The sequence below is a fragment of the Pezoporus flaviventris genome, unplaced genomic scaffold (assembly GCF_033815535.1).
Source record: "Pezoporus flaviventris isolate CSIRO_AGI_PZ_B2104156 unplaced genomic scaffold, CSIRO_AGI_Pfla_v1 ptg000041l, whole genome shotgun sequence".
NCBI lineage: Eukaryota > Metazoa > Chordata > Aves > Psittaciformes > Psittacidae > Pezoporus > Pezoporus flaviventris.
The window spans coordinates 10305950-10329848 of record NW_026892589.1 but is presented as its reverse complement, the minus strand read 5'-3'; the positions used below and the strand labels follow the sequence as shown (position 1 = coordinate 10329848).

The 23899-nt window shown below is 38.7% G+C and overlaps 1 protein-coding gene across 4 annotated transcripts in view; it reads left to right on the top strand.

Moving 5' to 3' along the window:
- Nucleotides 1-18185, top strand: part of GLT1D1 (glycosyltransferase 1 domain containing 1) — a 58309-nt gene extending 40124 nt beyond the window's left edge. For all 4 annotated transcript variants that reach the window (XM_061466173.1, XM_061466174.1, XM_061466172.1 and 1 more), the window contains exons 9-12: nt 3995-4038; nt 5529-5649; nt 11022-11120; nt 17773-18185. In XM_061466173.1, the coding sequence (XP_061322157.1) occupies nt 3995-4038; nt 5529-5649; nt 11022-11120; nt 17773-17919 (411 nt within the window). In that variant the 3' untranslated portion in view covers nt 17920-18185. The remainder of the gene's footprint in view (nt 1-3994; nt 4039-5528; nt 5650-11021; nt 11121-17772) is intronic.
- The last annotated feature ends 5714 nt before the right edge of the window (nt 18186-23899 follow it).

Sequence of the window (23899 nt, the reverse complement as noted above, 5' to 3'; positions counted from 1 at the left end):
GTTTATAACATATTTCTGCCATAGTACTAAAATATTGCTGAAGGACAAAAATAACTCTCAGCTCTGTTGGTATTTATCTGTACTCTTCTTATTCATGTTGCTACTCAAATACAAAACCTTAAAACTACCAGTACCATTATCTGTGAAGCAAGTTACATTTATTGTGGATATGAAAAAAACATTAAGATTATAATAATTAAGAATATAAAGAACAAAGGCACACGCACTGTTCTGTGCTTTGCTTTCATAAGATTATATAGCCTTTTAGTGCATTTACCATGCACAGTTGTCACAAATGGTGCAATCTAAATCATGTTGCAGGGTTGGCTCCTGTATGGTGTAAAATTTTTAGCATTTTTCTTCTCTTCCAGTTTTCTTTTTATTTATTTCTATAATGAAATTCAAAACAGTGGCTAATTTTCAGCAGCTCCATATTCCAAGAATAGAATCTTATGAAACTTTAAGGCCACAAAACTTCCCTTCAGCATGCAACCTCTGGAAGGCCACTTTGTACTCACTTTGTAATTCTTAACCACTCTTGTGGATAGTACAGAATATCGCTATGTTTGTAATGATACTGTATTCCATTGACAGCTATTTTTCCTCTGTCCAACTTCTTTTCATACCTACTGAGACAGTTTTAGTTGAATAACTTGCCTCCACAGATAGTGGGACCTATCTCTTTATACTGGATTGCTGTTACCTATTCTGTTTTGTGGGCTAGTTCTAAAATGAACCAGCTGTTGAACACAACTTATCTAAGCAACTAGAGGAAGTCTAATAATAACCTGCTCCAGAATATCCTCAAGCACAATAACTGAGAAAACCAGCTAGGAGACAAAGATACAATTTCAGATTCTTTAGCCTGCTGAGGACTATGAAATTCTGCCAGGTACATCCTGCCTTAAGTGTCCTACTCACAGATGTTTTAAAAGGTAAGATGACAACTCTTGTAACCCCTTGTTTGCTCGTTCTGCAAGAAAAGCTTCCTGAAAATGACAGGTTTGTTAGAAATGGTGAAATGAGCTGTTCCAGTATCTTAAAGAGGTTGTATATTTTTCTTTTAGACCCAAAGTTTTGTTTATTTAGATCCTAGTTCCCAGATGTTTTGGCTGAATTAAAATGGGGGGGGGGGGGGGGGGGGGGGTTGAAGCAAGCCAGAAGACAGTGAATTTCCTTAAGCATTTGGTGTATGGAAAAGATGATGTAGAATGGTTGAGTTTAGTGTGTTTGCAAGGATCTTACATTTCTGGTGCAATCACTGCAGCCAGATTGCGTTGCGTCGCAGACGGTGCTTGTGTTTTCAGTTGTAGGCAAAGCTTGGTCTTGCTGAGCCTATTCAAGTAATCGATCAGATAAGAATTGTAATATGGTGTCTGTCACCTGCTGCTGTGAATAAAGTGATTCCTTTCACAGTGACGCTGTCAAAACCTCACAGTCCGGAGCAATTGAGCAAATTCTTCCTATCTGTATTGAATATGGTTGCAGATACAGCTTTTCACTCTTTAGTGCTCCGGATGATATTCTGACAGAACTTTGAAGGGAAAACCAGGTATTAGTACATTTAAAGTCTAGAGTCATCCCAGCATTCTAATGAATATGTTTCTGGACCATTGCTTCTGTCTGAGTTAATTCTTACATGGCAGCAATTTAATATAGTGTGTTTATAGAAGATTTCCTAGATTTTGATAATGGTAGGCTCTGTGCTTAACAGGCACCTTCATCTTTGTGCAGGGTTTTGATTTATGACTTTCTGCACTATCAGACACGTCTCAGATATTTCTTTGCCTGTCAGCAGAGTAGAACTTCTCTAGCAGTGCATCTGGTCCTGCTAGGTATGGTTTCTTGCCATGTGCCCACTCCCCTTTCCATGTGTCAGTTTACCTCATCTGTTCTGATATTCGTACACGCAAGTTGCTTTCCTCTGATCTCTGCTAAACTGATGAAATTTGCAGCTCCTTAAAGGCTCTTCCTCTGGATGGATGGTATCTTAACAAAAGTCGATAGGTAACTGATGATCGTATCTGCCTGCTACATGGACAGGTAATAACATAAAATGTGCCAGCAAACACTCTACCTGTAGAAGAACTGGATCATGGAGACGTTTTGGGTGAAAGTAATATTCTTTTAGTTCCAGTACCTTTTTCTGAGACTATGCTAAGTTCCTAGGCATCCTGCCATAGTGTGTTGGCTTTGGAAGCATTCACATCTTTTAAGTGCATTTCCAACTTACCGAACAGCTTATGTTGCATCTAATTTCTGTTATATTGAGCCTGTGGTTGGATAACTGTGCCCCCTCAAGTTCCTAAATGTAGCTCAGGGGATCACTTCTCTTAAGTCATTGCTACACCCATCCTGAAAGTAATACTTTATCTGAATTCTCATATTCAGGCCTGGCTTCTTGGAATATTTACCTATAGAAGAATACAGCTTAAAGGACTGTTCTGTGTATGAGGCAGATGGCAATTTCTTGGCTTCCACTGAAGTAGATGGGATAGAAATTAATATCTTGCAATATTAATATCACAGGCTGTAGTTTTCCTTGTCCTTTTAAAGGGAGAAGAGCAAAGGACCACTGCTCATTATATCACTTGCAAGTATTCCATTGATTTTAATGGAAACAGAGTATAGGTTCTCACGAGAGGACCTCAGCATCACAACAGCACTTTGGGGAAAATGCTGAAAAGGTATTTGTACAGAAATTAAGTTCAATGTGAAATATCCAAGGAACCTGTGACATGACATCCTGGTTTAATGGATAGATCTGTATCATGCCCTGTCATCAGTATCAGCAAAGAGCACTTGATTTTCTCCCCTGCTGTTACCAAAACTACTTTCCTAAGTAGTAATGCAGGCCTTTTATTTCTTGCATTCGTTAGTGCAAGAGTGATTCACTTGAATCGTTTCATTTATAAAGCCTTGAAATAATTGATCTTGTGTTCAAAAACCACAATCATGGTTATAACAAATTCTGACTTTTTCCAAAAGTTTTCTAAAATGCTTTGATAGTGTTCTTTATATTGGAACGTGGAAAAAAACCCAAACAAAATGTAAGCATGCATTAAAAACCCCAAGCCGCGTTGTTCCCAGTGCTTACAACTGCTGTATGCTGTGTAAACTACCATAAGTTAATCTAATATAGTCAGCCTTAAAAGCAAAAAAAAATCTCTTTCTGTTCTTCATGTCTAGTTAAGGGTTTTCAACTTCTGTTTATTTCTTTTAATTGTTAAATGATAATCACAGCCATAGCTAAGCTTTGCAGATAAACTGCTGGAGCTAATTGCTCAGCTTAGACAACATTTTAATAACTCTGACATACCGTCATGTTAGACTGTATTTTAGAGTTTTGTGTTTGTTCATTCTCAAACAAGCGGTTCTGTCAGTGCATAACATCTCTCTGCCTGTCTCAGTTTACATGCGGATTGCTTCCTGTATTAACTAAAGCCCGAAAAATTCCTGTTCTTCCTCGCATTGCTTACTCCATACACAAAGTGCCAAAGAATTGCTTACACATCAGTGCGTTGTTCCTCACTTAGACAGTAAGTTGTCAAATCGGTCATTTGAGTACTGTTAGCCTTAGCAGAGTCATCTGAAAAGTCATTCATGTTAAATAGATCTAGCACTAATTAGAACCTGCAGCCAGAGAGATGTCAGGGGAGAAGAAAGGGAACCTCCTCTTCTGACAGCAGCCCAAAGCTACGCTGCATTAGAGGAGTCATTTAAAGGTTTAGAGTGGAGTAGTCAATTCATGCTCTGCTATGCTGTGCACTCAACCCCCCTAGCTGGGTATTCTGAGTGTCAATCACTCACAAGAGTGCTTGTCTGAAGGGTCAAATGTAAACACCATAGTGGTAGGATTTCAAAGCTCAGCACATTCATGTCTTTAACTATTTTAGTAAAAAATGTGCTAAAATTTATTTTTCTTTTCTGGGTATTTCAAACATGCTGTAGTGCTAAAGTAGTGCCATATACCTTTGTGTGTATTCCTTCCTAGGTTGATCCCCTTTTTACCAGTGAAGTTAAGGAAAAAGTTAAAAGGTAAGAAGTTAATGCTAAGCCTTCTGTCTGCTCCAAGTGAAGGCACTTGGCTGACTAGCTTTTTAATCATGTGCTTAAATGCTCTTTCATAAATACAAACGAACATATATGCACAACTCTATGGCTAATGAATTGTTCTAATTTCTTTGCATGTAATGTTCTCATACTAGATATTCCATACATTTTAAATTTTAGAATACCCAGTAGATCTCATGCTTTGTGTTAAATCACATGTGGTTTAGTGTGATTTATGTTTGTTATGCTTTTAAGTCTTCTCCTTTCTTCCATCCTGGCTTCTGCAAGATTTTGCATGCTTGCTGTTGGTGGGTGAATGAGTAGCTGGACAAGATAACCCTGTACAGCTTTTATTCTGTCCCTAGTTTATATGCTTCCTGATTGAAGGATATAAATGTTAGAGAAATTGGATCTTTGTGTGTGTCTGCAGAATTGAGAATTGTCAGAGTTGAACAGAACCACCATGTAATAGCTGATACTATCTGATAATAAAATGTGCGTAAGGGGCGTGGTTTTTCATTCCATTGAAGCCAATATAATGATCTTTGTTTTCTATCAGGTTATTCATGGGCAACATGACTCCTGCCATCATGCATTTGTACTCCAGTTGATACAGTTATTTATCTCTATAGAAGCTGGTTGTTAAAATACAATCAGAAAAGCAACGTTTAACAAAGTCTGCTTGACAGGGAGCTAGCCTTAATGTCAAATGCACTTGTGTTTCCATCTGGCTTAGTGATCTCATGTTGAGAGCCATGCAGGAGCAGGCTCATCAACTGGAGGAGATGCTGGCTTTTCAAACATGATCACCAGTCTGAAAGATCTGAGACTGCACCCATAGTTTCCATCTTTTTTAACACTTCACCCTTGATTCAGTTGGCCTTGATTAATCGGAGGAAGATGAAACAGGAGAAATTTAACCAATCAGAATAGAAAAGTACTTATAATGAAAGAGGAAGCAGAAGAGATCTTTCAGAACCACATTCCATCCCCCAAAACCAGCAGCTGAAAAGTCAGCATCTCCTGCAGTTGACCATTCTGATTGTGCTCCATTTCTTAAGTACTTAAACTGTGTATAAGTATTGAAGTCTCTGCATGCATCCTTCCTATATTGCATAAATTCTTTAAGGGAAAATCACACCCCTCTCCGTTGAACTCAGCTGCTTCATTTAAGTACTTACAGTGGTTAACAGAGCAAGGTGTAATTGATCAAAACTAAAACTCAAGAACAACAGGCTTATAGCAGTGACTGATAGCAACTGATAGTGACTGACAGCAGTGTATACTGTACTGAATTTATAACCACATTTATCAACAGAAAGCTAACCAGAACACGGTGAAGTGGCAAGTGAATCTTAACACCAGAACCAAGCCTGAGTTGCTTTGACCACCTTCCTTCAGTGCCATAAGTTTTAGGAAAAATTGTTGGAGCAGGTTCTTATCAGGAGCCCTATTTGTGTGCATTTTATTTCTAGGGCACCTGGGGTACACTTATTACAGGAGATGCCCCAAGATGATCTTCATGCTGCTATGAAAAGGTGCTTTGCTGTGGTGAACAGCTCCATTTCAGAGGGAATGTCTGCTGCAATTCTGGAGGTAATTGCATCTTGGCGGTAAGGTTTTCCTGTGAGGTTACAGTGAATCTGAAATCGCCTTTTATTACTGGAAATGTGTGTCAACATTTTATGTCCATGTTTGAAAGCTAGTGAACACAAACCTAAAAGATCTATTTCTTCAAGTGTTAGTAATTAAAGTTTTCGTCTCTTGAACTGACAGGGGTTTTTGCTTTATTTATTTTTTTAAACGGCAATGTAATTTTATTAATCCTGTTAAATTAACGAGACAGACCTGAGATAGAAGAACCATTCTGATCTACTGGGGTTGTCATTCATTATTCTTGACTCCACATACACTTCCTTGCAATGGTGCTAGAGCAGACTTTCATTTATTCTTACATCCTTTCAAAAAAGCAATCTAAGCTAAGATCTGTGTTTGGTTATTTAATTCTGAAATGATTAATGAATGAATGACACGCTCAATTTTTTTTGCCATCAGTAATGAAAATTAATAACAGGTTTATTTCATACCTGTCAAAGTAGGGTGCTGCTTAGTATCAAATGCTTCCTAGGAAAAAAAATAAATGTACTGGAAATGGAAGTTATTTGGGCAGACACCTTTTACTATTCCATTTTTTCTGGTGACTGCAGAATGTTCGTTTGTGATGATCTCAGAAGATCATAGAAACTACTACATGATTTGTATTAATGACTCTCCTTTCCTATTTCTAGTAAGTACTTACGTATTACATTTCCAGCATGCTTTTCTTCCATGTCTGAAAGTCTTCAGAAGTAAGACCTAAGTGAGCATTGTAAGAATTAACTCGTAACTTGGAATTTATCATGGAAGTTGTGTAATGGGGATAAAACAGCTGGTATGCTTTCAGAAGCGTGAGCATGTTAGTTCAGGTGCACATGGGCTACAAGCAAATGAGTTACCAATTGCAGGTGCAAACTGAAATCTTGCATTATAGTAAGGGCAGTTCAGCAGACATGGCATAGGTGTTGTGAGCCAACAGCTTCAGTCCCAGCTGAGTCAGGATATTCTAAAGCAAAATCAGGTCTTCAGTTACTACTTGAGAGACTACCTAAAGCTTGTGTTTTTTAGTACCTCAGACCTGTCTGATTTCTTCTGAAGTTACAAGGGTTTTGGTATTGTATGTCTGTTTACTAGACAGTTGTACAGTGGGATTTGATGACATGCTTATAAAATACCCTACTGTAAAAATCCGTCTCTCCAAGGAAGTGTCAGTCTAAGTCCCTGCTTGAGTTGGCCAGCACTAGGGAGAGCCATCTGTTAAGTTCTTGTTAAATTAATAAGGCAGAAAACTGTGTATAAGACGACTTCTGGTCCTAGGCTGGAAATAACATCTTGCTTGAATTTGGAAATGCAACTTTAATTCTCCTGAAAGTTCAAAATTTAACAAGGTCATGAATCTGTAAACAACAGTATTTTAGTATGAGATAAATATATAATAGATAAAAGAGATAAATACATAATCGTATGTATTTCAACCTGCCTTAAGGTATGAAATCACTAGAAGCCATAACTAATTACTTTGTCATCTAGTACTGAGATTTTGCCGTAACTGATCTGTTTTCTGTTTGGCATTTGAAGAAGAGAAAACAAACATTATAGCAAGTATTTAAAATGTATCTCTTCCTCAGAAAGCTCAGGAGTTCTGCATGTTCCTGGGCATGTGATGGTGAAAAAGGCATCACTACTGGAAAAGCTTGTATGTTCTCTATCTAGCTGGTAAGAACAAGATTTAGATTCCAGCACCGTTTCATTGGAGTACTTCTCCTGTGCTCTAAAGACTATTCCAACTGTTATAAAAATTATTAGATTGTTAGGCTTTTACAAAGGAAAAAAAGAAAGGCCAATTAGAGAAAATAATCATAGAAAAGGAAGATGGCCAGACTTTATTCTGCTGTAGGGCAAAATCCAGTCTTAGACATCATGTGAAGTTCAGGCCTAGTAGTTTGGAATATAAGCCGTAGCACACTATAAAAATAAAGAGAAATGACGGGATTTTATAGAGCAGTAAAATTGAAGAGGGGCCAACAAAAAGATGTGTAGGCTAGGAGGAAGGGAATGAGGGACAGTCCAGACAAAATAGTAAATAAAACCTGTATTTACTCTATAAGCTTTATACTGCTGTTTAGAAATGCTTATTGGATAAACATGCTTCCAAAGCTGAAATTTACATCCTGCGTCCTTCTGAAACAGCATTAAAACACATTTGCAGTCAGAATAATGTAACAAAACAGATGGCCAATGGACTAAATTGTTATTTTATGCTATTATTTGTGGAACCTAGGTCAGTAAATTATACATATTTTCAACAATGTAAATTATTTTTTTTATTGCTTAAAAATAGACTATCTAAATTAAATTCTAAGCCACTTCATGCAGTAATTATTTACAGCCCAATCCATTTGTTTAAAGCTCGCTGGTATAAAGGCAGCCCCTCATCTCATGTATTTGGCCATCTGTTCTGTCTTTCAGAAGCTATAATTCATTGGTACCTATGTGTTTTGGGACCTGAAAGCTTCCTTATGAAGCAGTTACCGCCCTCCAACTCTATGAGACAGAACAAACGTCTTTCCCTTTAGATTTCAGAAATTACAAAAAATTAAATATAAACTTAGTGATCAACTCCAATGAATCATCAACTATTTAGCATTCAGAAATAGATGTGAATGAACATATCTTGAAGAGATCTATTTTAAGTGTGTGCTACAGTCCAATCTAAACTTCACTACAGCAATACTGTGCCAGCCTATGCAACCACACTGTTAGGTACAGTCCAACACAGAACTGCCTCAGGCCATTCACACACATACTTGATGTTCACTGTCTATGTGCACAGTGTCCACTATCCACTGACATGCTGAATCCAAACTCCCCTCTGTCTTGCCGGTAACTGTTCTTGGGGATAGTAGCACTTTAGCCATCAGTCCTCACGTGGTTGTGCTGTGGTTTTCATGTTTTCTTCCTTTCCTTCCTTCCTTCTTCCTGGTGCTCTTTCCCTTGAGTGGACAATCGCTTGTTTGGGAAGTAGTCAGACTTGAAATACTCTTACAGTTTTGTAAAAGGAGCGATCCAGAGGTGAGGAGAAGGCCTCAGGCAGGTGACAGTGACCACTGCCACTGTCAAGCTCTTCATTTTCAGTTCGCACGGTCAAAAAAATGTCTACGCTCCCAGGTCACTGAACGTCTATGAATGAGGTCAAGAGCCAGCAGACTGAACACAAGGGCATTTAAGCCTGTCAACAGAAAGGTCTGAAAAACAGCTGACTCAGCCATTCTCTTTTAGAAGATGTTGATGCTTCTGAGGTAACCCTGTGTTAGGGCCGTGGTTGGGTAATTAGAGCCAAAAGCCATGTCCTTGATCTGCAGACTGAAAACCTGTCAGACGGAGTGGGGCACCGATCTGTTTCATTTCCTGGGTGAACTTCAAAGTTCTGTGAACTTTACTGATAAGTACATTCTGTCATCATATGGTTTTTGCAAATCTACCTTTGGAAAACAGATTTGTTTAACAGTGAAGTCAGAGCAAATGACAAAATTATTGCATTTCCTCTCACAAAAAGACTTTTTAGTTTTAAAAACCCTGCATCTCAACAACTCTAGACACTTAAATTCAGAAATCTGTAGTTTTTACATTTCTCATTTATTTAATCTGGGCTGTGTTCACTTAGTTAATCTATTTGTCTGAATTACCTCCAGCTGACCCAGTAGTTTCTGATACAAAGAGTAGAAGACGTTATTTCAAGTGTTGTTATTTTTAGTGCCAACTAGTACAAAGCAGATGTTTGTTCCAGAAGGACTATAGAATTTCCATGTCCAGAGTATATTCATCTGCAGTGGTGATTTAAGCAGCATTTCTCTTAGATATTTTAAGCTATTAAGTCCTGTTGCTATGTCTCAGAAGTCCCTCACTGTTCTAGACATAACTGGTTCTATATCAGCCAGGATCTTTTTGTCTTCAGTTTTGTCTGAGCTATAAAATACTGTGGTTCTCCTTGCAGTTCTGTTTTCTTACTATGTAGACTGAAGGAAAATTGCTAGCCATCCAGGAGTGTAATGACAGTAATTAAAAATGCATTCACTTTGAAGTGACAGGGGATCGGTATGAAACAGATTGAAGGTTTGGGGGAGTGAATTCGTTTCTCGTTTGACACCGTGATAATTGTACAAGATGAGTTTTTGCGGTTTTACAGTCAGTGCATCTCAAGACATCCGAATTCATCAATAGTAATTAAAGTTTCAGATCAGGATATGCATGAGTAACGGAGCTGAATGGCCAGGGTTTGCACATCAGTTACTGCAAAATCTAAGCTGTATATTTTAAAGTTGCCAGGCATTAGGGCGCTTGGAAGTGGTTTCTTAGCTGTGCTACCTCTCTGCTCCTGATTCTGCAGGCAACCTGAAATGCTACCGTGTTAAGACCCCACACTTCTTTTCCTTTTTTTATGCATGTGCATAAATGCACACATACATATGCATACAAATAAATAAATAAACACATCAACTGCCCTATAATTTCTGTGGACTCAAATCCTGCTTCTTCAGATGTATTCCTTGGTCTGTGAGGAGTCCCATAGCAATAGCTTTGTAGATAATATGTTTTGAAAGCGTAATGTGTTCTGAAAGCATAACCTTTTCTCTCCTCTCCTTGGTATAATTCAGTCAGAAGCTGGATCACTGCATACTTCTGTGCAGCCCCTGAATGCCCAAAGTCCAAGACAGCCTATAGTCACAGATGCTGTCAAAAGAAAAACTCCTTCCACAGTCCTGTATGACCCCTAGGAATCAGAGCTGAGGAGAAGGAGCCAAGCGATTTACACGGTCACCTTCACTGTCGTTGAGCTGCCCACCTCTGTCCAGATCTGCACATGTTACAGAAAGTCTGTGGAAAAAAATAAAGTGGTTTAATGGAACAAAGGAACAGATACTTGGGTGGGGAGAAATGGCTTTTTGTGCTATGAACTAATCTTCTCATCTGTGCATAATAATGGTAGGAGTTACAGTGAGAACCTTTCATCTGAACTTTAATTTTATCCTCTTCAAGCCTGTAACATGTCAGGAGCTTTCTTCCAATGGGAAACAAACTGCATACTTTCAGATGGAAAAGCACAAACAATGAAGCAGCTATTTGTTAAAGTTCTGGACTGATAATATGTTCTAAGTTACAGTACTAATAAAAGGATAAACAAAATATTTCAGAGAAGTTCCGTATAGGAGATCACCTTCGACGTGGTAGCTTTCAACTAAAAATCTGGAGAGATGGGAAAGAAAGAAGTCTGGTTTGTTGTTTCTGCCTTTCATTTTAAAGTTGTCATCATTTACATCTCAAAATCCCTGAATCCTAATAAACTGTTGTTTCCTCTTTCTGCGTTCCTCTAGGCAATGGATTTAAACATTCCAGTGCTGGCAAGGAACATTCCTGGGAATGCAGCAATAATAAAACATAAGGAAACAGGACTGCTATTTTCAAATCCTCAGGTAAGAAAACAACAGATCTTAGACCTTTCCCTTCCAAAGCCTAGGTTCATTTTCCATGTTTGTGTTTGCAAACTTGGCTTTTCCTCTCAGCAGCTTTTTCTCAGATTCTCCTACACTCCTGTGTTTTAGACTGCCTTTCTTTGCATTCACTTTGCAGTTCACTAAACTCTGACTAGGTGTCAGCCTTGCTGAATGTTTGCCTTGCCTGTGCTGCTGTACAGCGTGCCATCTGAGTGGCGCGCTTCAGGTTTGAAGGCTCCATAAGCCTTCCAACTCTGGAAGAGATGCTATACTTGTGTCACAGTTCCCCTTAAGTAGTAACTGAAATACAAACTCATATTTGACAAGGAGTTTCTAACCAAAAGAACTAAGAGTCTGAAATTTTAGATAATACGTTATCTCTAATTTCTAGCAGTAAGTGTTAATATAAAGCACTATTAGGTTCAAGATACTGCTTGGTCAGAAAATAATTAATGATTAAAATTAAGCAAAGGGTTAGAATGGAGCTTCTGTGAAGAGAAGCGAGAGTGGGGACAGGGAACACTACCTGTGTTTAAACGCTAGAAATTTTCATTTCAGTATATTTTCCTGCATTATGGCTTTGCTGTTACACATGCGTTTTTATCCAGCTCAAGACTAAAAAAGCCCTTACTAGAACAGTCCATTTGTAAAGTAGAAAATGTATCATATTTACTTTATGGAGTGTGTGTGTGTGTGGTTAATGCCTCCTGTTAAGTTGTACTTCAGGAAGGCAAATTCTCTCGGTTAATTTTGGGGGCTTTTTAATAGAAAAATTCTATTGTTTGCTTGGTTTTTTTTTGTTTTTGTTTGTTTTGTTTTATGGGATATGCAATGTTTCCAATAGCTTCTATGGAGAAAAAAGTCTTCATTAACATCTGAATTTTTTTTCTCTTCTTGCAATATCCTTTGGAAATGGGATACTTCCAGGCTAGTGGGGGCTGAGATATAAAGCTGTTTATAAAATCCTTTGTATTCCCTGCAAAAGCCCATTGACTTCCATATGCTGCTTCAGAACTTGATGGATATATGATCATGTTGAACACACAGATAGATAGCTTCCTTGATACGAATTCTCATACGTTCTGTTGGTTCCCTCAATATGCTGCTTACATTTGGCTTGTAATTCAAATACATTATTCATACCATACCCAATTAGCTTCATCATACATCCTTGTAAGAAGCCTCTTTTGCAATCTCCAAGCGTCCTACATTCCGAGTGTTTCCTTGGAATCCAAGATCAATTAAAAATACGCTATATATTTCCTTACTTGGAGGAAAGTGCAAATTTAAATACAGAAGTAGGCCCAGTGACATCGGTGGCTGTGTACAAATGGCGAAGGACTTCCTTTTATGTCAGAACTGGAGTCACAGGCTGTAAATATGTCTAGAACACTGTAAGCTTAGTTTATATAAACCCCTTCTGCCTGAGATCCCTTCTCTGCAACATGCTATAGCAAAGATCAGAAACTCCCCTATTCTGCTTTTTGATCCCCCTTTTGCAGTTACTCTAGCTCAGAAGTCCACAGAATCTCTTTGACATGAAGATGGTGACTTGCATTACCATATTCATACTCATAGGTAATATTTGTATTGGAATCACTAATGTTTGTGCAGATAGATAACCTATCTTAGAAAGTAATATTCCTGCTTTTCTGTAAAACATCAATTGTATCTCATTTAGTAAAAGCCCTTTTGTCCTGTCATTGTTGTCAAATACAGTATAAACTATCAAAGTTTGGAAATGGGTCAGGAAAGTACTTGGTTACAAGGGTAATACTCTTAACTCCACTGCAGAGTTGTTGAAAACTTTCTTCATGAGCTCAGAATGCCAATCATCATTGCTCATGGTTTTAAAGTAACCATTTACTCTTGTTCCTTATCTCCCCAAACCATATCAAATACAATTTTTAAACCACTGTACATAGTCTATCATGGGTTGAGAGTTATATTAGATCAAAGAAATGTGATTAAGTCAAAACACAGTTTCAAAGTAGGTTTCATATTTTTATTGTTGTAAGAAGGAACAGTTTGCCCATGGCACTTTGGATACTGCCTTAGAAGATTCAGTTGACAACAGGGAGCAGAAAACATCTTCTGGTAAGAAGTTTTGTGGGGTCTGTTACTCTGATTATTTTGACCTCTTAAGTATCTGGTATTTTGTGCCGCAACCTCAATTGCATCAGGTTAGTCAGGGAAAAAGCCTTTAATCATATAGGGAGATTACTGCTGTGGTCAGGTGTTTGTGAAAGGCTCTCTGCCTTGAAGAATCCAGACCACCAAGGATTAGAAAATGTCAAAGACTTGCTACGCAAGTTTGGTTGTGATGATACAGACTGTATCACAGCTCAAGAGTAGAAGGCACTGCTTATTTTCAAGTCATTACTGATCTGGGGAGGGAAAGCTTTACAATAAAGTTACCTTGGATACGAGCAGTTGTGTATGGTCTGCAGACTATCTTATCTTTTGAAAGCTAAATAAGAGGGATATAGAATTATCATTATACAATGAGAATTGTTTTAAATTGTGAATGCTGATGGTTTTCTTCTTTTGTTCTTGCTGAAAGTGAGCCTTTGCAGCTTACAGGGAAGTAGGAAATTCTGTGCATGACTGTAGTTACCGTTATCCATTTGCATTTATGCTGAGGCTACTTGACTGGAAATAGAGAAAGCCTTGCCAGTCACTGAAGACAATACTTGCATAGAAACAGTTAATGGAGAAGTGAAAGCTATGAAACGTTTTGTCCTTGATACTACCTCACTACTTTTAAATCATGGTTTGATCCTGCCATTACTTGAATTTGCAAGTTTATGGAATATTTCACACTGACTTAATAGGACCTGAAATAAAAAAATAAGTAATAGATAAGAATAGGGCAATAAATAATGCAAAACCACGCTGAAAGGGAAGACAGTTATTCAGCATTCTGAGTTTCAAAATTACATGTTCAGCATCTGTAAAAGCTCACAGAAGGAGCTAAATAAACAGGAGGAGGTAAATAAACTTCAAAGCCAGTAAGAGAGGCCAAGCACCAACCAAGTTTGAGAGAGAGTGGGTCCTGGAAAGACTTGTGTTAGCAGAGACAACTTTTGAAGTGGTGAGAGGGAAACACAGCTCAGCTGAGAACAGGCACGAATACACTGAACATACATTACTCTCCTCTGCCAGACGTGGGTCAGCGCCACTGCCAGCAGGGCTTCAAGCCGGAATATTGCCCAAGTTTTCAGAGCTTTCAACCTTCACACTGACCAGACTAATTTGCAGTTTCTGGCACTGCCAGCAGTCACTGTTTATACTCCCCTAGAAATATTGGCCCGTTGCCCTGTGAAGTACACAGATGGGCCAGCTGACTTCTGAGCTGTGCCCGCCACTGGGTTGATCTCTCGCTATTCTGAATTTACATCTGGCACTCGCCTTCCCTTGGGTGATTCTCTGTTGTTTAAGAATCATGTTCCTTTATCTGCTGAAGCTGATATGAAATGGTTTAATTGCACAGTTACTTTCATTACATAAATAATATATTAACCATGCATCTTATTTTCATTATGTGTGAGCTGCAGTTCCGATGTAGTTCTCATGGTAGTTGAAGGAATAAGTCATTCTACTCAGTGCACTCACTTTCTAGCTTTATTTCCCAGATACCTGCGTATCTGTGTCTCTGCAAACTATTATACAGAATTTCTTTTAGGTACTATATAGAGAAGCTGACGTTTTCTTTAAAGATGGTCGGTCAGTTTACCGGGGAAAAAAAAGTATTAGGGATGCTGCTGTTGAAAAATGCTTGTGTCTGAAGTACTATCCATAGAAAGGGCACGTGAAGTATCTGTTCTGGAGGTACACGAGATTATCTTCTCTCCTGTTTGTTCTGGGTAGTGGCTAACTACTGAGGTTCAGCTTTTACAGTGTTTTTCTGTCACATGTAATAATACTGATTTCTGTATGTGAATAAAAGGCTTACTACAAATATGGATGTCCCCCAATAGTAAGTTAGCCTGCGCATCACCTCCTTCATTCTGGCTGCTGAAGTGCATACCCTTATGTTTGCTAATTGGAAAGTCATTGATGACTTTTTCCCCTCCTTCAGCAGGAGTGAAGGTTACTTCACATCTGCAACAAAATATGAGAATGCACAAAACCGTGTGCAGTATCACTTGCACAAATTCAACGGAACAGCTGACAGAGCCATGTTACCACACTGTAAATAGCTTGTGTATCATCAGCTTCTAGAACAGAAAAATTGGATGTTCAATTTTCTGAAAAAGCTCCGAGTTCTGAATGTCTGCATTGTGCATGTGGGAGCTTCAGGCTTACCACAAAACTGTGACTGAAATGCAAGTCAGTTTAGTTAAGTGAGACACCTGAAAAATGAAGTTATTGCTTTCTAAAGCTGAGCATCCAAGACAAGCTAAGCCAGCTGTTCAAAGGGTATGAGGCAAAACCCAGATAAGTCATAGTGAATCTTCCCATTGGCTTCCAGTCAGATTGCAGGTGACTTGTAGGTGGTCATATTTGATTAGTAGAAGTAAAGATAAAACTAAGAAGTCCTTATTCTCTGCTTCCTGGTATTTTTCCATTTGCTTTTTCTCCCTCCTGCAGTTTCTCAACTTTATGCTTTGGAGTCAGTTTGGCATTTTCCTGAAATTATCTCCAGCACTAAATATTGTAACTGTGAATAAGGATCTAATTTCTTCTATCATTTACATGTTTCCAAGTTTTTGTCCTCTATATCCACATTTTAAAAGAATGCTAATAGGAGTACCTGTCAAGAAATGTTACATTGCTGCTTCTGTTCTTAGGTAATTTACATAAATTATTTTTAAACATTACATAAAATCCTCCACAGGAACATAAAATTAAAGTTGGAATGTAGTTCAGTGTGAACAGTATTTATTACTGTGATTATATAGGCAACTGGATGAAGCCACCATAAGTCATGTAAGTCTTTCCCACCTTGCCTGCTCTGTATTCTTGGCAGATATTGAGGAAGGAAAGGAGGAAAAGAACGTGGCTCTAAAGCTGGAGTCAGTGGCTGTATCTGCACTGTCTGAGAGAAGCAGCCTCAGGGTACTTCCTGGACCAACCTTACTTAGTATTTTTAGGGTGAGAATCACAGGAAACCAGGTAACTCCCTCTTTGGGCCATGTGAGTTCCAAGGGAAAAACTGATATACTGATAAAATGAGCACATACCTGAACACCAAGGTAGCTGTGGATGGAAAAGGGGCTGGAGGTGAAGCATGTGGTCCTCCTGGCTAGTCCAAAGGCTGATTTGTCAGTGCTGTGTGGACAGAGCAAAAACTACAGTACTGTAAAATAAGGGGTTGTTAATACACATGTATGAAAATCTTTCTATTACCTAGTTACAAACCTTTCTGACTATTCAAATTTGATGCCAGTGATGCATATATTGATAGTTTATCTTGTCAGTGAGAGCCAAAGCAGTGATTATAATATGTTTAATGTGATTTAACATACCAGCATTTCCCAGGGGTCACTTTATAGCCATGTATTATGCATACCCATCACTTGCATTACAACAGGGAAATTGATTCCGTGGTAACCAAAGATTTTCTATCCATGTATGTATTTATATACACTGTGTACTTAGATTTTCAAGTATAGCTTAGTAGTCAGCCTAGTGTTCATAAGAATTCTGGTCTTGTTTGTGATAATGCCTTTCACAGCCGATAGACTGTGTAAATAACGTATCTCTGTCTCCCATCCTTTTTGTCCCCCGCATCCCTATGCACTGATCTTCACTACCAATTGTGTAGTAGTGCAGTATCTTAATTTTCCATTGACACAATAGCAGTCTGCTTTTCTGAGCTGAACCAAGACACAATTTTGCAAAGATCTGAGCACATTTATAATTGAGCTAAAGTATTGGAAGTTGTCTCCTGATAGAAAATTAGACCAGCTGCTCCGAACAGATTAGTTCAGACATCAGATCTCCTTTCACATGTTGGAAGTTCACAGTTTCTCTTCCTTAGAACTAAATAAATTAGAGTGGCAGAGGAGCAGGCAAAGGAAGAGCTGTATTTTGGCCAGTACAGTTAAAGGAAATTAATATATTTTATTGCAGAGCTTGTTTTGCTAACACTGCTGTGTCTGTAAGTGCCCAGATGCATCTGCTCCAGAAGAGCCTGTTGCTGCCTGCCTGTGCTTATCTTCATACTGTAACTGTTTATGTTGGTTTTTAGTCTTGCCATAAAACTAGCTAAAGATGTCACAGTAGCAGTGAGATACAAGTTTAGCTGAGCTGAGATCAAAAGCCTGTTGCCAGTTGTCCTCCATGCAGGCGACCAGATGAATTATTTAATTTATAATCAGCCTGGTTTTCTAACACTTGGGCAGGCAAACAATTTTTGAGTCATTAAATTTGTTGCTCTTATTTGTCTTAATGCTCATGGGATTGTCTGTGATTTTAAATGTCTTAGTTGGCGGGCTGTGTAAAATGATATACAGAATAATTATTTATTGATCACTGTTTATAAATAAACTATGATACTTGACCTTGAAAAATTCATTTGAATGACTTCATGTATTGGCTCAGAGTTGAAGAGCTTTACTGAAATCACAGCTGATACGGGTACAAGCTAGTTCAGTATCATTAGAACTTTCTTTATCTTTTTTAGGAGTTTGTTGTGCTGTCCAAGAGTTTGATGAATGACCCCATTATGGAAAAAGAAATTGTAACAAAAGCCAAAGACTACATGAAGAAACATCATTCATGGGAAAGTGAAAGAAAAGCCTATGAGAACCTTGTCCTAAGACTCCAGTGAATTGCAAGACCACAACTGATACCCACCAGTCTATGTAAAGCACTGTAATGGAGGATGTACAATTAGATTTGGGTTTCTCTTGGTTTCTTTTTTGAAGAGATATTAAGACATGCATTAATATTCTGTTCAAACATACCAACATCACAGGAGTTGTCTGCTATTCAAACTCAGATTTTATCTAATTCAGCACACTGTCTCTAGTGTACCAGTTCATCACAGACCAGTATCATTTTGTAAGATCACATAGGAGAAATACACTCTTTGAAGGCAGTTTTTATTGTTGTAAGGCCTCAAAGGGAGGATTTCTTGTATGCAGTGGAGCACACCACTACATAGAGCCCACATGACTGTTCTAATCATACTGCATCCTAACCAAACTGCAGTTATACCAATCTGAATGTATTTAGGTACATTTGACATGCACATACATGTTCAGAAAGCCAGGATTAGTTATATAAGCAGAGTATAAAATTATCAGGATGGAAGCTTTCTTAAGACTGGAAGATCAACATTTCTATTGACTGAATAATGACCTACAGTTATATAATGACTGCATAATTGCCAAAAAGCAAACAAGAGTGTTGCTGCTTGAGAAGAGTGAGGAGTATAGGGCATGTTTTGTACTGCCCTCTGGGTACCTGAACTGCTCTCAGGTTAGCTGATGTGACCAAACTATCCTGTGCCTGCTTTTTTTCTTGGGACCAGAACAGGAAGGCTGGCACAGCACCTGCAGCCATACATGGCTTCAGATTCCTGAACTGCACAGCACTGCCTACAGCAGCAAGACGTGCTCGCAGACAGAGATGCTTTGTTACATGAACTACCTCTTAGTTTGCCAGTTTTGTTGGTACCTCTGTGATTTATTTATTTACTAAAAGACTTATGAGAGCTGTGAAAAGGGAATAGGGGGTGGGTGTATTTTCAATTTACTAAGTATTTTGGTACTGTTTGTTCTCATCTGTGGCTTTCAGGATATATTGCAATATACTGTAGCAGGCTGTACTAAAGTGAGACTTACCTGGGTTTGAAGTCCATACTAATCATACCTTCCAGCTTGGTGCTTCTGGACAGATCTTTGAATCTGTAACTGGTCAAAGGATTTACATTTGCAGAAAACAAACAGCAAAGGTCATATTTTTAACTACTTGTTATTAGGAAACTATTTGCTTTGTATAGGCTTGATCCTGCCAATGAAAACCAGTGAGATGTTTCCTGTTGATGTAATGGCTGTTTTATCAGACTTTTCTTTGCAATAATGAAGTCCACTGTATATCTGAAGCTTTCCTCTTTATTTTTGATGTTTTGCAACTGTTGGGACAGTAAAAAAAAAAAAAATAAGCAATTTGAATGCTGTATATTGACTTCTCCAAAATCTCCCCCACCTTTTACTGTAACAGGCTTATGCTCAGCATTGCCTTCAATAACACAGTCCCTCAAGGGCCAATCTGGCCTGGCTTGAAGTCCAAGCATTGCTACATTCCCTTTTGAACACAATTTTCCTAAACATTTCTGGTGTATCCTTTGGCATGCTGGGATGTAAGAACCTGTGCACTAGTTCTCAGGTTAAAAGCCAGCAGCCAACATCTACCATTGAACAACTGCTAAGCCTGCAGCTGAATCAGCCTGTTGGGTTTTCCCTGCTGTCTCAGGAGGCACTATGTTTCTTTGGACATCTCCATTACCAGTGACTATTGAGGCCTCTTGTGTCAAGACACATACCACTGTGTATTGAGGCAGTGTCTCAGTTGGCCACTATATACTGAAGAAGGAACCTCAATAGTATGGATTTTCAGCATGATGTATGTGGTGTAGAACTGTAACAGGCAATTAAAAAAAAAAACAACAAACCCTATTTAGAGCCAACTGAGCTGACCAGGAGTCCTGTTCCTCTCAAAACACCTCCTCTCAGAAGATCTCTGCCACTGTATCTCTGATATTGGCTTTGATCCTTCCACCCAGAAGACAATCAAGTATTGGATGTCTTCTGAGAACTACAAATTGTTAAAAAAACCCAAATCAAATACATAATGTGTGACAGAAGTCTAAGCATTGAAATAGCGGTAAATTATTAGTCACAGTAATGATCAGAAAGCTTTTTCTAAAGCATGATACATTTATAACCAGCCATCAAGCAATTCAATACATTGATCTGGAATCTGTGCTATTTCTAGCAAAACAAAACATGTTCAAGTGAGAAATTCTGCTACACCCTCAGAATGTAATTAACATATGATTTTTCAGGCTGTATTTAATCTATAAATACAAAATCTGCATCTGGGAAACAGCATGCTCATTTGCATGTGATAACCATCACAGAAGCACAAACAACCCTTCTGCAATATATGCATTAAGGGGGAAAAAAATACAAAACAACCAAAATAGTGGTGAGCTCAGCCCTCAGGACTGTTTTATAGTCATCAAATGAGGCAGCGTTCATCAATCAAGGGCATTCAGCTTTGATATCATTTATCACTGGGCTTGTGTTCTGCAACGTGAAGCCTGTCTATTAAGGCTAAGAGGTTGGGGCAACAACTGCTAGGGAATTTCATTGCAATAAATTGCTATTGAATTTATGTTTTAAATTTCATCCACTCTTATGTTCCAGGTCCATAAATATTCAATGAGATTTGCAAGTCCTTGTAAAGAAAGTATTAGACCCATACAAGCAATTTTAGATATATCTTTCAAGCAACTTCACTCAAATACTTTTATATGTAAGAATAATCCTTTCATTGTCCTGCAGCCCTAATTATGGTATTTATCCTCCCCCCTTCAAAGCCCCGTTTCTTACCCTGGCAGCTTTTTAAGCAAGGCACAGCTTGATGAGCTACAGATCCAAAAATAGCACTTGGTCTGTTTACAGGAAAAACCGGCATTGTGCATTTACCCCATGGCTAATTCTGTATTTCAGGACCTTAAAAATGTAAGGTTAATTAATCCAATTACATGGATTTTATTTCGCAATTAATTCTGCCACTGAATTCGCAGGAACTAAATGAAAGCAGTGGACCTGTACAATGGGTACTACTATGCTGTTCCCTTTCTTGGCACAAGTACTTCAGAAGTGGAGACAATTTGGTAGTGTATGGCAAAACCCAGCTAGAGCCTGGGGAGTGTGGAACGATAGCTTCCTGAAGGGGGATTTCATTTTAATTAGCCCTAAAGCAGATACAGTCCAGGTTTTGGAGGTTGTTTCTACATTCCCAATGCAGCCATAACCAGCATGTGTGCTAGTTACACTGATACTGTGTTAAGTCTTCCCATTTCAGCCTGCTCCCAGGCAAAAAGTTGCTGTTGGCTTAAACCAGCAAGGATTTACCAGCTACCAGCTCCACAGCCTCGGCTCTGCTGTTCTCCCTTCCTTGGCTTCTGCACTAACAGGCAACTGCTCTTACTCATTACAGAGGGCCTCGGTGGGAAGCAAAAAGCACCAGAGGAAGGAACCCGAGTATGACCGTGGCTGTGAAGATATTACTATTTTAGTGTTCTAGAAAAGCCTATATCAGAGCAGTCCGAGCTCCGAAAATAATTCAGGTGACGTGGCATTTTAAGCATCAAATTTTAAATTCATCTGTGAGCACAACGAGCGTTGACTTACCACAGTTACTGGGGGTGCCAAGGACTGCAGGACTCCTCCCTGTTCAGCCGTGGTCAGTTTGGTAGCTCAGCTCAGTCAACAGCTTAATTCGTCCTTCTGGGATGCCACCTGCAATCTGACCACTGTGATTTCATTTTAACAGAACCTCAGTGCTCCAGATCAGCAAAGGCAGTTGTTTGGTGATCTCAGGCAAACTGGTTTTCATGTTTTGCTATTAACTTTCTTGACATAGCAGGACTTAAAACAACTGTCAAAAGAAAATGTTAAATAATATATTGGAAGATTTGAAAGTACTTGTGCTCCTTCTGAAAATCATTTACCATCAACTCTTCCTGAGTATTAAGAAATCCAAACATCTACAAATGATACCTTTATGTTTAATGAATACACAAGTAGCTCAGTCTGCTGTTTTCAATGTATTTTCTCCTGTCTATTGGGCTCATAACCCATTCTGTCCCTTTCTTCCCTCGGTCTTTTTAATCCTTTGGTCAACAACCATTCCACATGGAAATAAAGGGAAAGTTTTGTCAAAGGCTTCTCGGAGATGGGTGCTTCCATGTGGAAATCAATCATTTGGTGGCTCAGTGGGATCCGAGCTGTTTTCTTTTTTTCATTAAGTTGTCTAAAGTGATTTCATCACTCCACGATTTACTTCACTTCCACCTCCACTCTCTGGTTGGTCCAAGTCGAGTTGCTTTAATGTTTGAAACTTAAACCCCATATAAGAGCAGGTATCTGCAGCCCTGCACATGCCCCAGTGTTCTTGGAGGCCACAGGTAGCTTTAATTCTGCCTGACATAGTCAAAGGAAAGCGTTGATCTCCCAAACTCTTAATTACATTTAGAATTTTAGCGTAAAGGGTGTATTATTAAAACAAAGGCCACCAATAGAAGAGCAAATTATAAGATACAAAAACCAATTACATTCTCTAAAGGGGTGGGTAACTTTTATGTGCACTTTAATCCTCTTTAAATGAACTGTATTTTCATCAAGTAACTATTCCATGTCATTCCTATGATATCTAATTCCAGGTATTAAATATTGAGGGTACTTGAAACTTCTCATCCTTTCCAACAATGTAGGGCAGCATTTGTTTTGTCTAGTGCCTGAAATACGATTCTAGAAATTCATTTCCCCTAGAGCATTACCAATAAGCTAATTTAAACCATTTTGTTTAAACAATACATTTCGTTACCAACAACAAAAAACATCTACTTACTGAGAAATCATCGATGTGGACCCCGTCCTGAAACACCCCCACAGCACCCTTTAACCCTTCCTACTCCAGGGGCAAGTCGCATCACCTCTTCCATGACAGTTTAGCATTCTTCTCACATTGCAATTTCCATTCTTGTGTACTTCAGCACAAATCTCCTTTAAGTCTAGCTACAACTATAACCTTGCTAGATAGAGGTCACTTATTTCATTTGTCTGATTCAATCAAGTTACATCAGGCACTGAAACAAAATGCCCCTGTGCTGCTTCAAAAATTAATCCCTGCCGTTGAGACGCTGCACTGTTATTTTAGTGGCTTTAATGAAGTGAAATGAGTTAGGGAATCTTTAATTTAACTGGAGTAATATATCAAAAGCTTATATGCTTGGAGCGTGGCCTTTGCCAGCCCTTACAGCCACCTAGGTTCTTTCCACATTTTTTCTTTAGAAGACACATTTAAGTATGCAGTCACCTGAAGCCACATCTGCAATGTATGATTTCCTGCTTAACGTGTACAAGTGTTTGCTCCTTGCAGCACGCACTACGATGCACGCCCAGGTTAATCCCTATGCTTACCCACACTTGTCAGCACTAGTACTCTGTGTTTAGAGGAGGGAGGAGGCTGCAGGCTCTCTCTATGGCTTTTAGGCACAAGGCTGTTCTGGTCTGCCAATACCATTGGTAGGAACGATTGGCTCTACAGCCCCTGTTTACATACCCATTATAATCCAGCAATGACACCAGTTATTTGAAGAGCAAGGTAAGGCTGTAAAGGTAACACACTCTAACAAAGTAGTAATGTTTTCAAATATTGGTATAAAATATTAGCACTTCAGTCCCTATGTAGAAATCAACCACTGAATTCAAACTGTGACACTGATGTGGCACTACCTCTCACTCCTCAAACAGCATCAGCAGCTGTTAGGTTACAAGGTGCTATCTGACATGAATAAAGGCATTAAAGGCTGTCTCACGCTTCATAATGTGGTTTAAAATAAGTTTGTCTTGGCCAGGGATTAGTGACAATATGGCTATTTACGAGCTGCACTGCAAGCCAGGCAAAAGCAACAGCATCTTTTTCTGTATGGAAGTAGAGCAAAGTAAGGCAACGGGAAATTTAATAACCATTTTCTGGAATAGGGGAACATTAGTATTACATGTTCTGAA